Here is a 17104-nt window from a genome sequence, read left to right as displayed (position 1 = left end):
CAGGCGTGAGCCACCACGCCCGGCCAATCCTCCTGTTTCTTGTGTACTGGTTTCCTAGGACAATTTGATGTCAGACTCATTACTTTTGTGTAGATTGTTCTTGTGCATCTGGGATTTTTGGATTGGTTTTTATCACCCCTCTTCCTAAATCCAGGACAAATTGAGAGGTAGATGCAGGATCTGAGATCCTGTCTCAAGAAAAAAGTTCCAATTGTACTCCCAGCTACTCAGGAGGCTGAGGCGAGAGGACTGCTTGAGCCCAGGAGTCCGAGGCTGCAGTGATCTGTGATCGTGCCATGCACTCCAGCCTGGGCGACAGAGCCAGACCCTGTCTCTTAAAAAAAAAGTTCCTGGCCGGGCGCGGTGGCTCAAGCCTGTAATCCCGGCACTTTGGGAGGCCGAGACGGGTGGATCACGAGGTCAGGAGATCGAGACCATCCTGGCTAACATGGTGAAACCCTGTCTCTACTAAAAAATACAAAAAAACTAGCAGGGCGTGGTGGCGGGTGCCTGTAGTCCCAGCTACTCAGGAGGCTGAGGCAGGAGAATGGCATGAACCCGGGAGGCAGAGCTTGCAGTGAGCCCAGATCGCACCACTGCACTCCAGCCTGGGCGACAGAGCAAGACTCCGTCTCAAAAAAAAAGAAAAAGAAAAAGAAAATAAAAAGTTCCAATTCTAATGCAAACACAGTTGTTTATCTGTGAGTTCTGCTGGGTGGAAATCCAGACTTCAGTCCTTAAAGCCCCCACAACTTCCCAGCTTCCATTTGAAGGGTAGGGACAATAGCCACATCCCTATCCCTCAGTTCCTGACCTCTGTGTTAAAACAATGTGGCAATGATGCCATCACATTGTGGAGAAAAACAAGGAAGCCAAATGCTGGTAAAAGACAAAACATCCCTATAGAAAAAAAGGAAAAGGAAATGCCTCTCTGTGATGGTTCATTTCAGGTGTTGACTGGGCTAAGGAATGTCCAGATAGCTGGTAAAACATTATGGGTGTGTTTATGAGGGTATTTCTGGAAGAGACTAGCATTTGAATCAGTGGACTGAATAAAGATCTTCCCTCACCAATGTGAACTGGCATTATCCAATCCATTGAGGATCTCAATAGAACAAAGAAGGCAAAGAAGGGGTGAATTTGCTCTCTCTTTTTTTTTTTTTTCCTCTCGAGACGGTGTCTCGCTCTGTCACTCAGGCTGGAGTGCAGTGGCACGATCTCGGCTTGCTGCAACCTCCGCCTCCCGGGTTCAAGCAATTCTCCTGCCTCAGCCTCCCGAGTAGCTAGGACTACAGGCGCCTGCCTCCGCGCCAGGCTAATTTTTGTATTTTTAGTGGAGATGGGGTTTCACCATGTTGGCCAGGCTGGTCTTAAACTCCTGACCTCATGATCCACCCACCTCAACCTCCCAAAGTGCTGCAATTGCAGGCGTGAGCCACCGAGCCTGGCCGGATTATGTGACTTTGTTTGATCAACAGACAGTAGCAGATGGGAGGCCACTGGAGACTTGAAATATGCTAACACAGTTGGGCTTCATTGATGTGTACCTGCCTTTTATTATGAGATGGTGCATGAAAGATGGGGAGCAGAACCAGTCTTACCAACCTTCATACCTGCAGCTCCGAACTGTGCACATGACACACGCTACTGAGACTGTCATGCAACAATAGGTAACACAGGGACCGAACAACACTGTGTTCAACAAAAACTCTAGAAATAGCAGAGACCGGAAGAGACATGGCTGAAAAACCAAACAGCTGACAAGTGTTCATTAGTGAATGCTGGTGAAAGTGACAAAGGTTGAAGCAATTACGGCTGGGCACGGCGGTTCATGCCTGTAATCCCAGCACTTTGAGAGGCCGAGGCAGGCGGGTCACGTGAGGTCAGGAGTTCGAGACCATCCCGGCCAACATGGAGAAACCCCATCTCTACTGAAAATACAATAATTAGGCCAGGCGCAGTGGCTTACACCTGTAATCCCAGCACTTTGGGAGGCGGAGGCAGGCGGATCACAAGGTTAGGAGTTTGAGACCAGCCCAGCCAACATAGTGAAACCCCGTCTCTACTAAAAATACAAAAATTAGCCGAGCGTGGTGGCGAGCACCTGTAGTCCCAGCTACTCAGGAGACTGAGGTGGGAGAATCACTTGAACCCAGGAGGCAGAGGTTGCAGTGAGCTGAGACCACACCATTGCACTCCAGCCTGGGTGACAGAGTGAGACTGTCTCTCAAAAAAAAAAAAAAAAAAAAAAAGCCAAGAGTGGTGGTGCATACCTGTAATCCCAGCTACTCAGGAGGCTGAGGCATGAGAATTACTTGAACACGGGAGGCAGAGGTTGCATTGAGCCAAGATCATACCACTGCACTGCAGCCTCCGCCTCAAAAAATAAATAAATAAATAAAAATAAAAGGTAACAGATGTGAAGGACAAATGGATTGGATTTTTGTTGTTGTTGTTGTTGTTGTTTTTTGAGGCAGAGTCTTGCTCTGTTGCCCAGGCTGGAGTGCTGTGGTGTGACGGCGCGATCTCGGCTCACTGCAAGCTCTGCCTCCCAGGTTCACGCCATTCTCCTGCCAGGTTCACACCATTCTCCTGCCTCAGCCTCCCGAGTAGCTGGGACTACAGGCGCCTGCCACCACGCCCGGCTAATTGTCTTGTATTTTTTAGTGGAGACGGGGTTTCACTGTGTTAGCTAGGATGGTCTCCATCTCCTGACCTTGTGATCCGCCTGCCTCAGCCTCCCAAAGTGCTGAGATTACAGGCGTGAGCCACCGCGCCCAGCCTTTTTTTTTTTACTGCAACATCTGCCTCCCGGATTCAAGCAATTCTCCTGCCTCAGCCTCCCGAGTAGCTGGGATTACAGGCGCACACCGCCACGTCCGGCTTTTTTTGTGTATTTTAGTAGAAACGGGGTTTCACCGTGTTGCCCAGGTTGGTCTCGAACTCCTGAGCTCACGCAATCCGCCCTCCTCGGCCTCCCAAAGTGCTGAGATTACAGGCGTGGAGTCTGGAACTCCTGAGCTCAGGTACACGCCTGAGCCACCGCGCCAGACCCTTTGTTTGTTTTTGAGACAGGTTCTCGCTCTGTCTCCTAGGCCGGAGTGCACTAGTGCAATCCGGCTCACTGCAGCCTGGGCTCAAGCGATTCCCCTGCCTTAGCCTCCCGAATAGCTGAGGCTACAGGCGCGGGCCACCACGCCCAACTAATTTTGTAAATTTTCTTTTGTAGAGACGGGGGTCTCCCTAGGCTGCCCAGGGTGGTCTCGAATTCCTGGGCTCATGCCATCCTTCTGCCTTGGGCCTTCCAAAGTGTTGTGATTACAGGCGTGAGCCACCGCGCCTGGCCAATTTGCAGTCTTTAAAAAAAAAAAAAAAGTTCCTCGCGCCCACACGATTTTTACAGTGGGCCTCTAACATGGGCAGGGAGGGGGGGGCTATTAAAGTTGGGGAAACTGAGGCTCAAAGCCAGATGGGGCCTTCATCAATCTAGACACAAGGTCTAGGAGGTCTCTTCCAGTTGATGCTATTAGAGGCGGCTTTGGGCGGAACTGGCAACACTAGCGACCCGGCCGGGACTATCGCCAGCAAATGGAAAGGACTGAGGGTTCCTGAGGCTCGCAGGCCGCTTAGCACGAGAGCCGGGCGGGACTAAGGCGCCTGGCCTTGGCTGGAGTGAAACCAGGTCTGGATCTCACAAGAGCCCGACCCTGGAGCCAAAGCCGGACTATGATTAGAGGAGACAGAAGAGCGAACGGATTCCCAAACGGAGCGAGTGGGAAGGGAAATCCTGGGGCGGAATATTCACGGGGACTTGGAACGGAGCCGGTGCGCAGCTCCGGCTCATTGCGCTGTCTGGGTTTATTCCGGGCCAGACCGTTGGCACCAACGGGCGCAAGCGCGTCTACGGCGGCGGGGTTCAGGAGTGGGCGGGGTCTGAAGCACGCGGGCGCACGCGCACTGCACCTCCCAGGCGTGCGGCCCCCTCCCGCACCTGCGCACCGAGACCGCCGCGGGAGGGCGGGGCCTCCTGCGTCGTCCTGCGCTAGGGGGATTGTGGGATAGTGGCGGAGGGAGCCGGGCGTCGGAGGCCCTGAGGCGGGCCGCAGAGCCCGGAGACTGAGCGGCTTTGGGGAAGGGGCGGTTAAGGAAGTAGGCCTCGGCTTCCGTCGGTCGCTGCTCGGCTCTGCGGCCCGTTTGGACCGCGGAGGAGGACGTCTTCCCCTCCCGCGGGGCGCTGGGTTGGACTGTGGAAACCGAGGCAACTTCCCCCGTCTTCCCGGCTGAGGCGCCTGCGCGGGCCTCGCGACCGGGCTCGCCCGCAACCCGCCTTGGTCGGCGCGCCCACCTCGCCTGCGGACCCCGGAGGCGCCTACGCGGACTCGTGACACCCCCAGCCCGCCGGCGACCCCACCCGGCTCTGACCCCCTCAACTCTGCAGGACCCGGCGCGCGAGGACCCCACGACCCGCGGGCGCCTGCGCGGACCCCGCGAGCCCCGGCGCCTGCGCAAGTCCCCGACGCCGCCCCCGCCCCTACTTACCGGGCCCCGCAGCAGGGGCCGGAGCCGCCGGCGGCGGGGCGGGGGGGGCGCCCCGATGAGCCCCGAGTGCGAGGAGCCGCCGCCCCCCCTCGCAGGTGAGCGGCCCGTGTCGCCCGACCCTGCCTCTCCAGGACCAGGCCCCCACGTCTTCCCCTCTCCGGACCCCCGCCGGTCTTTTCTGCTTGGGATCCTCCTTCCTTCGGGTTCCCTCTCCACGGGCCCCCGTTTCTTCTCCCTCGACCCTCTCCAGTCTCTTAATCTCTCCTCAGCTCCCCCGCCACCCACGTCTCAGTTTCTTGCCCTCGGGCTTTTCCCACCCGCTCTCTTTGCAGCTGCGCTCCCCAGTCCCTGAGCCTCAGCTCCGCTCTCTTGCCTCTCTGGCCGGTCCCCCGGCTCCCCAGGAGTCTTTCCCCCTGGTTACCCTGGACTTTGCCCGCTTACACCCATCTCTCTCGCCCCAATCTCTGCCCCACCGCCTCTTCCGCGGCGCAGCCTCCTTAGATCCGTTGCCTGTCACCCCGGAGCTCAGGACTGGGGGAGCGGGGCTTGTCTTCACCTTGACCGACCCTCTCCCGCCTCCGGTTTCTTGTGCGAGGGACCTGGGAGCGGGGCTTCTCTGGAGCAGCCACCACTCCGGCCTGCTTCAGTGAGATGAAGCCTGCTGAGGGCAGGCAGGGCGCCTGGCGCTGGGCTCCGAGGAGGGGTCATCAGTCCTAGGCCCTGCCCTGGAGGTGGGGCCGGTCCCTGGAGGGGGGGGGACAAAGGCAGAACCGGACAGTCACAATTCCTGTGTGTTGTGATGGAGGTAACTTAGGGAGCTGCAGGGGGCCACAGAGCGCAAGGCACTGGTGAGACTGGCTGGCTGGATGGCTTTTTCTGTCTAGGAAGGATGAGTAGGAGGTGACAGATGGAGAGTGGGAAGAAGGGCCTTCGGGGGGGAAGGAGCAGCACGTGCAGATATGTCAAGGAAGGAAGGTCGGAGTCCTGAGTGGAGATGTGTTGGGAGGGTGAGGGGCAGAGTAGCTCGGCCCGGGCTGCTTGTCCAGGCCTTGAATGGGACCTCTGGTTGGGGTCTTTCTTGCTCACTCTTTGTACACACAGACATGACCATAAACATCCGCCTGAAAAGCAAGATGTTTCAGTAAAGGCAGCTGCGTAGACTGTCAGGCGCGGTACTGGGTTCACAGTTGTAGAGAAACTGCAGTGGGATTTCATCCAACCCCAGGGCGAGGATCTAACCATCACCGTGCCCTGCAAATGCAGCAAGGACTGGAGATTGCCTGAGTAACCCGCGATGAGGACTTGGTTTACATCCATGCACAACACACGTGGAAATGCTCACGGCACCCGGCCACGTGTACTTACTAGTGGTGGAACGGCTGTTGGAGCTGCTTGTGCTGTTTAAAATGTTATGCTTTTTTTTTTTTTTTTTTTTTAAACTTTTGCCCAACATGTATCATTTTGCATAAGTTACATGAGACCACCTAACTCTAGTTCTGGGATTGGGATCATGAGAAGGCAGTCCAGCTAATTGTTAGAGGACCTTTTGTCAGACAGACCTAGGCCGAGTCTGGCTTCTGCTTTTCCAAGTGGTGAGACCTTGGACAAGTTGTTCTTCATCTGTAAGTGGGGATAGCAGACTGCTCTCCTCAGAGGGTAGTTCTAGGGATTAAGTGCAAGGTTTGTAGAAGCCTGGGGCAGAATGCAAGGTACATTGTGCTCTGCAATCAGTAGCTCTTTGGATGATGGTGATGATTTTGAGACTGAGTTTTGCTCCTTTGCCCAGCCTGGAGTGCAGTGGTCATCTAATCATTGCTCACTGCAGCCTTGAACTGCTGGACTCAAGTGATCTTCCCACCTCAGCCTCCTGAGTAGCTGGGACTACAGGCACGTGCTGCAATGCTTGCTCAATTTTTGTATTTTTTTGTACACGCCCGGCTAATGTTTGTATTTTTTGTAAAGACTGGGTCTTGCTCTGGTGCCCTGCCATGGTGCCCAGGCTGATTTCAAACTCGTGAGCTCAAGCAGTCCTCCTGCCTAGCCTCCCAGAGAGCTGGGATTATAGGTGTGGGACACCATATCTGGCCGTTCTTTCGATTGTTATTTGATTTGGGAGTGTCTGTTGCAGTGGTTCTCAGCTGGGGACAGTTGGCGATATCTGGAGATGTTTTTGGTTGTTCCAACTGCGGGGAGTGCTGCCAGTATCTGGTGAGTGGAGGTGGAGGCCAGGGATGTTGCTAAGTGTCCTCCAATGCACGGGCAGTCCCAGCACCAAAAAGAACTGTCCAGCCCAAATGTGGGCAGCGCAGAGGAGGAGAGCTTTGCTCCACTGCTGGGGTGCTGTGTGTCGTTGTGGCTCATTTGCTCTGTTGTGACTCCTGAGCTGTGTGTTGGTGAGTTGTGTATTGCGAGTTGCCACCATCTTTGTGGCCGTTACTTTTGTTGGTTAATCTACTGTTTCTTTCCGTTCGAGGAGAACCTGCTTGTCTGGTGCCCCTCCCCATTTTTTTTTTCTGGGATGTGTGGCCCAGTGATCTTAACAGAACGCCTTTCTCCGGCTTCAGTTTTCATTAATTCAACAAGTAGCTTTAGTTGGGTCTGGCCTTACGCTAGATCCTGGGAAGGCAGCATGTTTCAGGGGGAGGCAGATGACTGAACAGGTACCTCCTGTCACAGAGCCGAGGCTCACGTGCTGTCCTAGGGTGACTGTGGGATGCTGTGGAAGCAGTGTGGAGCAGGCCCCTGACACAGATGCAGTGGGGAGGCTCCCTGGAGGAAGTGGTGTCTGTGTGGGGGCCTGAAGGACCCAGGAGGAGCTAGTCAGGCTCGAAGAGCTCAGGGAAGGAGGAGGGAGTAGCCCAGTCTGGGCCGAGGGCAGTCAGGTGTGGCACCCACGGGGAGATAGCAAGAGATGAGGTGAGAGAGGCCTGGGAGCTTTGGTGAGAGTGAGGGGCCTTCCCAGAGTAGGAATCACTCGGCACCCGGCTTGGTGGGGCTCACCCGCCTTTCCATGCCAAACCGTGGTTTTTCCTTTGCACGCCAGTTTTGTGGGTCTTTCTCCACAGGATGCTGCCTTACAGTAGCCCCATCTGTGAGGTATTTCCCGGATAAGGAAACTGGGGCTCTGTGGGTGAGATCCTTGGTCTGGGCCACAGAGATTTCAGTTTGGGGAGGTAAAATGGGAATGCACGCTTTTCTGACTTCGGATCCCAGTGTAACGCTAACTCTGCCCCATTCTGTTTTTCCAAAGAGCTATTTCAAAATCTGTTTGTTGATCTTTTCCTTTTTTTCCTTTAAACCTGTGGCTAGTTCAGGAGACGATCTGAATGTGGGCGTTCAAGTCCCCGTCCCAGTCCTCGGCCAGTGTTTCTAGACTCTTCTGTTTCCCAGTTATTCCATTCCCTGGGGTTGGACCAGGGCTACCAGCTCCCTTGGCAGGGTGTGCTTCAGGGGCCAGAGGGGGAGCCACTGAGGGTCCTCTTTAAGTGGGGACCCTCCCCAAGGCTTTCCCAAGCCACAGGAAAGCCCGCACTCATCATCTTGTTGGGTCTTGGACAGGTCCCCTTCTACCAAATTGGTGTCCCTGATTCCTGCTTGCTGAGTGGGTGGTGCTGGGTTCTGCAGCTGGCACACCCCGTAGGTCCTGCTCAGAGATGGTGGGGTGGCCATTACTGTCGCTGCGTCCCTGGAATTGGGTGTTCCCAAACCCCTTTCAGATTTGGCTGAGAGCTGATGGAGGCTTGGGAGATATTAGAGGGAGATGGTCTTGCTGTCCTTGGGACTCTGGGCCCTTTAAGGAGCTGGGTGCTGGCCAACCTGCTGCTGGTAGCAGGCTCTTTCTCTTCCTGGGGTACTGGCCAGGGGGCCAGGCGTTGGAGCTTCCGCTGAGCATGGGGGCAGCTCAGGCGGCTGTCTCTGGAGGTCCCCGGGACCTTTGTGCCCTGGCCTCCATTTCTGGGTGCTCATGGGTCAGCGCGGGTTGAGGAGGGGTGACAGATGAAGCGTGGGCCCGTCAGTCCCCTGGCGGCAGAGCTGTGTTTGGACGGATGCCTGCAGCAGTGGGGATGGCTTTGTGGGAGCCGCCGTTAGTGCCTGTCCAAGCAGGGGAAGGAAGGGGCTGTTAGGCCCTTGAGGGGTGGCTGGTGTTGAAGGCCCTAGAACACCACAGCAAAATAAGAAACCAGAGGCAATAGTGCAGAGCTGGTGGAGGGAGAACGGCAGAGGTAGTTTTCGTTTTTAATGGCTTCCTTTCTCATTTACAATTTCCCCTTCTTCCGTTTGCAGCCAGACTCTTGGTTTTCAAACGGTAGCTAAAAACTAGTGGTAGTCACTTCCGCTTTCTTGAAGTTGCTAAAAGTTGCAAAGAATGGGGGTGGCGGGGTGCACAGTGCCTGCAGTAGTATCCGAATGGTCTGAGAAAAAGTGCTTGAGTCACTTAGGCAAATGGGTAGAGTCTGTCTCCTGCTCCTCTGTGTTTAGCACCATCACCTTTGGGGTAGTGACGGTCCCTACCTGTCCTGCCAGGAAGCGTCTGGACGTGGCCTCAGGGTTGGACCGAAAGGGACTTGCACCTGCCAAGCTCCTGCTGTGTCAGGGCCACCTGCTTTAGCTCTGTGCCTTTCCACAGCAGCCCGCCCTGGTGGGCTGTGTCTCGTTTTCACGGATGAGGAAATGAGACTCAGAGAAGTCCAGTGTCTGCCCAGGTTCACCTAGTTAGAGAGTGAGCGTGAAACCCACCTCTCCTGCCCCATTCCCAGGGGTTCTAGCAGGCTTCATTAAGTTGGGAGAGGGGACTGAGAGGGCTTCAGGCCATAGTGCATTCAGAGTTTGCGGTGGAAGAAAGTTTTTTTTTTTCTCTTTTTTTCTGTTCTTCCGTATTTGCATCTTCATTCTGTTTAGAGCCTGAGAATTGAAGTTTGTAGTGTCGACCACCCGATTGCGTTTGAGCCTTTCAGTCTACTCTGGTTTTCAGAGGAGCCACTTGAGGGGGAGAGTTCAAGGGACTGTCTGGGTTCTCGGGGCCAAGGTTCTTGGATGCCACGCACCAGCAAGCACCCTCCTGTCTCGTTCTGGCAGCCCCTGCCCCAGTTCTCTGGGGAGCTGGGTTTGGAGGGGAAGCCTGATGCTTAACCATCCCCGAAGCAGAGGGTTAGTCTGTAGCAGGGGTAGGGGGTTTGGGGGCCGAGGGCTATGGCCTGTGCCCTTTAATCAGGTATCTTAGAAGTGAACGGTGGGCCTCAGTATGAGAATTTCTGCCTCTTGTTTAGAGACTAGGGCATACTGGAAGCCCCTTGCTAGCCATGTGGCTCCGCCACTCTGGGCCCCTTTTCAACATGAAACTGTCGGAATAATAAGAATTCTTCACTTGGTCTTGCTGTGGAGCTGAGACAAGTGTCTGCAAGTGCGGGTCCATGGATTTTCTACAGATGTGGGCTTGGTGCTGCTCCTATCCTGCCCCCGTGGTGGAGGGGCTCACCTAGCTTAGGGCTGTTGGTGGTGAGGGATGGGGAAGGGGTAACCTGGGTGAGTGCCCCAGGGCGGAGCCTTGGCAGCTTCAGCTCTGCCAGGCTGGCCGGCATCTCGTCAGCTCTGTGGACGCTGGGGCATAGTACAAGGCCTGAGCCTGGCCCGGACTCTGGCCCTGCCATGGCCGATGGCCTGAGGCAGTTTTTTTTTTTTTTTTTTTGCAACAGTTTTTATTGAGGTATTCCATACAGTTCATCCATTTAGAGTGCACAGCCAGGAGTGGTGGCTCACGCCTATAAGCCTAGCACTTTGGGAGGCCGAGGCAGGCGGATCACTTGAGGTCAGGCATTCAAGACCAGCCTGGCCAACATGGTGAAACCCCATCTTTACTAAAAAAAAAAAAAAATACAAAAAAAAAATTAGCTGTGCGTGGTGGCGCATACCTGTAATCCCAGGTACTCAGGAGGCTGAGGCAGGAGAATTGCTTGAACCCGGGAAGCGGAGGTTGCAGTGAGCCGAGATTGCGCCACTGCACTCCAGCCTTGGTGACAGCGCGAGACTCTGTCCCAAAAAAAAAATTAGCCAAGCACCGTGTTGCGCACTTGTAGTCCCCACTACTCGGGAGGCTGAGGCAGGAGAATTGCTTGAACCCGGGAACTGGAGGTTACAGTGAGCCCAGATGGCGCCATTGCACTCTATCCTGGGCAACAGAGCGAGACTCTGTCTCAAGAAAAACAATAATAAATAAAGTATACAATTCAGTGGTTCTTAGTATATTCACAACATTGTGGAAACATCACCATAATTGATTTTGGAACTTTTTCAATCACCCTTTCCTTTCAGGAACTTCCCCCAATCCGCTCCAGCTCCTGAAAGCCTATAATCTCCTTTCTGTCTCTATGGATTTGCCTGTTCTGGACGCTTCACATAGGTGGAAGTCTGTGGCGTGTGGTTCCTTGGGACTGGCTTTGCTGGCATGGCGCGGTCAGCCTTTCGGCCCGCCTGGTCTCCCACGGAGAAAGAGCCTCTGTGTGTGTGCTTGCCACGTCTCGGTGCTTCGCTCGCCACAGCCTTAGGCCGGAAATTGGCAGAGTCATGATGAATGTGGCGGTTGCCCCTTGAGATTATTCTGGTCCCAGGTACACCCAGATCAGGAAATCCATGCCCCCGCTGCCGTCAGCACGCTGGTGAGTCACCTTTGCTGAGCCTGAGTTTTCTCCTCTGTGACATGGACACTCGGTGGTCGGCCCGTCGCATTCCTTGTCAAGTGGGATGGGAAGTAGGGGATGGTCCCTCGAGGAGGTCTAGCATCTGGGCAGAAGTGGCGGTGAGGAGTTACCGCTGTGCACACAGAGGTTCTCAGAGCAAGGAAAGGACATAGTTATATTTCCTTGTGAGGTGGTGGTGCCTTCGTCACGGGAAAATACACACCCATTGCCTGCCTGGGTCGGCCCTGAGGGCCAGCCCCAGCCTCCCCAGCCTGCCCAGGGCGGTCTTGCACTTTCCCCCACCTCCTGATTCAGGCACCCTGTAGGAGTGGCTGGGAGGGGCCAGGGTGGGAGTGATTTCACTTTGTCCACGCCCTGAGAGGTGCGGCAGCCTCCTTGCCTGGGAGGAGCTAGGGCCTTGTGAAAATGAGGTTTGCTTTTCAGCTAATATTTCTGAGCATTTATTGCCAGGGCCAGGTTCCGTGCTAGGTGCCGCCCTCAGGTGCCCATGGTAACCTAGGAGGAAGGTTCTAGAGGAAGCCTTGTAGAGCCACGAGTGTGCACCTCCAGCGCTTCATTGCTGTGTCATAGAGATGCTTCCAGGCGGCAGGTCAGAGTGCATAGCTCGGGGAGACGGAGACAGTGGTGACAAAGGCGGGGCTCGCTGCTTGAGCCAGGCAGGCCAGGGAAGGCCCTTCTGTGAGGTGAATGCTTGGTAAGAGATCCGAAGATGAGAAGAAATGAGACAAAAAGAAGACAGAGTCGCTGAGGTAGACCCAAGCTTAGTGTGTTCTGGAAACAGAAGGCCAGCGTGGCCAGGGCGAGTAGGAAGTGGGAGGCCATTGAGAGTCCCAGGCGCTGACCTGACGAGAGGGCGAGTCTGATTTTCCCGTCAGCAAGCTCTGCATGGCTGTGGGGAGGGGGATGAGCAGGGGGCACCTGCGGTCGAGTGGGGGGGGGCCTGCTGTCACCTGGTGGTCATGCAGGCAGAAGGGGTGGAATGGTTATTTTTGGGGAGGTCAGTGGTGCCTGGGTCGGGGTGGGAGGCCTGAGAAGTCCCTAGATTTCTGGTGGTGCCTGGTTGGAGGAGAACTCAGGTCTCTGGCCGAGCTGTGCTGTCACAGCTGGTCTGGGAGGGACCTGAGGACCACAGCCCTCCACCCTGAATCCAGGGGTGTCTGTTGAGTAAGCACTAGGAGCTGGGACAAGGCGGACAGGGAGCTTACCATCCAGACAGGTCCCTCCAGGGTGGGCCTGGAAATGACAGGTTCCTCCCTGAGATGAGAGTTGGGGTCACTGTGGCCAGGGCTAGTCCCTCAGGCAGAGCGAGTGCTGGAGCCGGCCCAGCCGGAACTCGCTCATTCATCCCATAAGTGTCCACTACACAGGCCCTGTGCTGGGGCTCTGCACCCTGAGAATTCAACTTCTAAAGGCTGAGAGTGCCGGCTTCACTGCCCACCAACCCCTAGATCAGGGCATGGGCGTTTACTTTGGTGTGCCTCAGTTTCCTCTCCTGTAAAATGAGGCCATTCCCTGGAGGGTGGTTGTGAGAGTTGGTGGAGGTAATGGCTGTGAAGTCCTGTTTAGAGCAGTCAGCACAGTGCAGGTGCCGGAGCGCCCCGGCCGATACCATTGACATCATTGCCTGGAGTGGCCGGGATGCCCCCATCCACCCAGACCTGCAGGGCCTTCTGGACATCCATCCAGCACTGTGCCTCAGGCAGCCACGGGCTGTGCAGGAAACACCTGAAGTGGCAGCCCCAGGAGCACTGGCGAGGTGGTGTGGGGCACGGCCTCCCCAGGGCACTGGGGTCACCGTGGGCACGGAGGTCAGTCGGTGAGCTAGCTGGGCAGGGACATCGGAGCCTGGATGCAGGCTTGGTGGAGTGCACATCACTGAGCAGGTGGAGATACTCATGGTTGTGCTTTAAAAGAATTTTTTTTTTCCCGAGACTGAGTGTTGCTCTGTCACCCAGGCTGGAGTGCAGTGGCGCAATCTTGGTTCACTGCAACCTCCACTCCCGGATTCAGGCGATTCTCCTGCCTCAGCCTCCCAAGTAGCTGGGACTACAGGCACCCAACACCACACTTGGCTAATTTTTGTATTTTTAGTAGAAATGGAGTTTCACCATGTTGGCCAGGCTTGTGTCAAACTCCTGACCTCGGGTGATCTGTCCGCCGGGGCTTCCCAAAGTTCTGGGATTATAGGTGTGAGCCACTGCGCCCGACCTTAGAAGGAATATTGGGAGTCTGGGCGTGGTGGCTTACGCCTGTAATCCCAACACTTTGGGAGGCCCAGGTGGGCGGATCACCCACGGTTAGGAGTTCGAAACCAGCCCGGCCAACATGGTGAAACCCCATTTCTACTAAAATACAAAAATTAGCCGGGCGTGGTGGCGGATGCATGTAGTACAGCTACTGGGGAGGCGGAGGCAGGAGAATCGCCTGAACCCGGGAGGCAAAGGTTGCGGTGAACCTAGATTGTGCCACTGCACTCCAGCCTGGGCGACAGAGTGAGACTCCGTCTCAAAGAAAAAGGATTATTGGGAAAAGTGGACTGGTGAGGGGTAAGAGGTGAGTCACTGGGTGCTGCGGACTGGGACCTGGCAGACCCCCCAGAGGAGCAGGGGTTCAAATGCCTGGAGGCTGCTGCTGTCTCCCCCAGTCCTCCCGCTGCCGCCATGACTGTCGTTGGTCACAGAGCTCTTCCCTCTGCTCCACTCTCAAATGTCATTGGCCAGGTTTAGGGACCAGGTTTAGGGACCTATAGTGTCATATCAAGGTTGTTGCCAGCCTGGAGTCACCGAGGCAGACCGGCAGCCTGGGAGCGAGGTCTGGACTGCAGCCTCCCGAGCTGAGCCCAGCCTTAGGGTGGTCAGGGTGGATGAGCGAGGAGATCCTGGCCCCAGGCTGGCCTGGCTTCAAGTTAGGTGGGAAGGAGAGGAAAGGAGGCCCAGGCGGCGTTTGACCTGCCTGAGGCCATGTGTGGGATTCTGTCCTGCCCGTTGTCAGTCTGGACTGCTCGCCTAAGCTTGGATGAAGTCTCTTCTCTGGGCCTGGTGCAACATGTCTCCCTGTCTCTTCCCTGGGGTCTGGGACTGAGTCAGGCCTGGCGGCTGATGGGCACTGAGGTGACAGGTCAGAGGGGCTCGAGGACATGGTGGAGGCCTGTGCTAAGGGAATGACGGAACTGGAAGAAGCTGCACAAAGGCGTTGAAGGAAAGGGACTAACATCTGTGCCTGGGAGTGACGGCGGTGAAGGGCTGTGGGAGAGGCACCCCGGCCTCCCGTGCCGGCTGTGCTCTGTTCCCAGCATGCTTTGTGGTGAGTTGGGGGCAGCAGTGGCCTTAGCTGGTGATATGGTTGTCAGGAGGCCGGTGACGAGCCTGAGCTCTGGTCAGTGCCTTTTTTTTTTTTTTTTTTTTTTTTGAGACGGAGTCTCGCTCTGTCGCCCAGGCTGGAGTGCAGTGGCCGGATCTCAGCTCACTGCAAGCTCCGCCTCCCGGGTTCACGCCATTCTCCTGCCTCAGCCTCCCGAGCAGCTGGGACTACAGGCGCCCGCCACCTCGCCCGGCTAGTTTTTTGTATTTTTAGTAGAGACGGGGTTTCACCATGTTAGCCAGGATGGTCTCGATCTCCTGACCTAGTGATCCGCCCGTCTCGGCCTCCCAAAGTGCTGGGATTACAGGCTTGAGCCACCGCGCCCGGCCTCTGGTCAGTGTCTTAACTGATGAGAACTCCACAAAGGCTGTCTGCTGGGACCAGATGGCCTTTGAGATGCCAGGATGCTGCCTGATTTACCGGGCTTTGGTTGCCCCTTGTCCTCTGTGGCGGGGTGATGGCAGCTTGCTTGGGGGCTGCTGGTGGCTTGGACATCGTGTGTACAGCACACATGCAGAGCCAGGACCATTGTCACCAGGTGCCGAGAGCACACGTCGCAGGTGAGCTCTGCAGTGGACGGTCTGTGTGGAGGCTTTGTAGGGCCCTGCAGAGCAGTGACATAGTACAGGGCAGGGGCTCAGAATGGGGTTGCCTGGCATCTTGTTAATGCTCTGTGTATGTGTCCTTATTGCCAGTGAGTTCCTGTGCAGGAGTGTTTAGGGGCTGGAACCAGGCCGAGGAACCAGACGCTGTCCTCCAGAAGGCGGGAGCCAGCTCCAGATGGGGACAGGGTCAGGGCTGGGTGTTGCTGGCTTTGTTCTTCCTCTGCAGAATTTGTCTATCCCACCCTGGGTTCCTTCAGGTCCTGGTCAGTGACTGTTCTGGGAGCCCCTCCCTTCCAACTTTTCCTCTTCCTCGTTCCAGCCCAGGTGCTGGGTGAGAGGATGGTTGGGGTGTGTTTGTGTGTGAGTGGTGTCCAGGCAACGGCCACAGCCTGGAGACGCACAGACTTCCTCTCTTCCCCCTGCCACCGCCCCATGCCTCCCACGCAGCCTCGGGTGATTTGCTGGGCCAAGCAGCAGCCGTGTGCTGAAAGTCATCGGGCGTTTGAGTTTGTTGAACAAATACAGGTTGAAGCAAATTTGAAGACAGAGGTTCAGGCCCCGCCCCTGCAGTGTCCCACCCAAAAGTAGGGATAGTGGACCCAGACCCTCATGGGGAGACAGGGCCTGAGGCCTCTCAGTGCACAGTGTCCAGCCTCTACTCGCATGCCCTGCACACAGTCCACACTGGGGACTTCACCAGGCCTGAGGCCTCGGGTGTGAAGTGACCCCCCGGACCTCAGGCGAGGCAGCCTGGAGGCTGGAGGTGGGGAAGAGGGGTGGGCTCGAGGGCAGCTGTAGGAGCCTGGTACTCAGTGGGAGCCTTATTAAGCATGAGTGATGGAGGCACTGAGCCTGCGGGCAGTCCCAGGGTGGGGCTGGGCTCAGTGTGAGGGAGAGGGCTGGGTCTTGGGGAGAGGCTGTGCCCAAGGTGGGCACTCAGTGCCTGTGGTCAGTCCCTCGTCTAGCAGGGACTCCCCTGGGGCGTCTGACGCAGCGCTGGTTGTGTCCATGCCTGTAGGGCGCCATGTTTTGGAAGTTTGACCTGCACACAAGCTCACACCTGGACACACTGCTGGAGCGGGAGGACCTGAGCCTGCCGGAGCTGCTGGACGAGGAAGACGTGCTGCAGGAGTGCAAGGTGGTCAACCGCAAGCTGCTGGACTTCCTGCTGCAGCCACCCCACCTGCAGGCCATGGTGGCCTGGGTCACCCAGGAGCCGCCCGCTAGCGGTGAGGAGCGGCTTCGCTACAAGTGAGTTCCCTAGCTCCTGGCCAGCCCGTCCCTATCAGCATCACACATACCTTCACTACGCAAGCCTCACAGCTACCCTGAAATGCGTCAGTATCAGTAAACTCCGGTTTGGGGATCAGGAAAGCGAGGCAGGGAGCAGCCAGGCCCCTGCACAAGGCCTCACAGCTCACTGGGTGCAGACCAAGGAAGGCAGTGGCATAGTCACAGGAGCCACAAAGTCATGGGCCCAAGCGATCCTCCCGCCTCAATCTCCTGAGTAGCTGGGACCACAAGTGTGTGACAACATCCCTGGCTGGTTTTTCTCTTTATTCGACGCTTTTTATTTTATTTATTTTTTATTAAAAAAATTTTTTGTGTGTTTGTGAAACATTTGTCTGCTATTGAAGACACTTTAAGATTATTTTTTGGCCAGGCGCGGTGGCTCAAGCCTGTAATCCCAGCACTTTGGGAGGCCGAGACGGGCGGATCATGAGGTCAGGCGATCGAGACCATCCTGGCTAACACGGTGAAACCCCATCTCTACTAAAAAAATACAAAAAACTAGCCGGGCGAGGTGGCGGGCGCCTGTAGTCCCAGCTACTCGGGAGGCTGAGGCAGGAGAATGGCGTAAACCCGGGAGGCGGAGCTTGCAGTGAGCTGAGATCCGGCCACTGC

At 56.2% G+C, this 17104-nt stretch overlaps 1 protein-coding gene across 1 annotated transcript in view; it reads left to right on the top strand.

The window, feature by feature from the left end:
• The first annotated feature begins 3515 nt into the window (after positions 1 to 3515).
• Positions 3516 to 17104, top strand: part of PPP6R1 (protein phosphatase 6 regulatory subunit 1) — a 30256-nt gene continuing 16667 nt past the window's right edge. Inside the window, exons 1-2 of the mRNA XM_025365901.1 lie at positions 3516 to 3825; positions 16218 to 16450. Coding sequence (XP_025221686.1) covers positions 3727 to 3825; positions 16218 to 16450 — 332 coding nt within the window. The 5' untranslated portion in view covers positions 3516 to 3726. The remainder of the gene's footprint in view (positions 3826 to 16217; positions 16451 to 17104) is intronic.

This window comes from Theropithecus gelada, chromosome 19 (genome assembly GCF_003255815.1).
Source record: "Theropithecus gelada isolate Dixy chromosome 19, Tgel_1.0, whole genome shotgun sequence".
Taxonomy (NCBI): domain Eukaryota; kingdom Metazoa; phylum Chordata; class Mammalia; order Primates; family Cercopithecidae; genus Theropithecus; species Theropithecus gelada.
The sequence above is the reverse complement of the archived record's forward strand: the minus strand, read 5'-3'. Positions and strand labels throughout refer to the sequence as shown.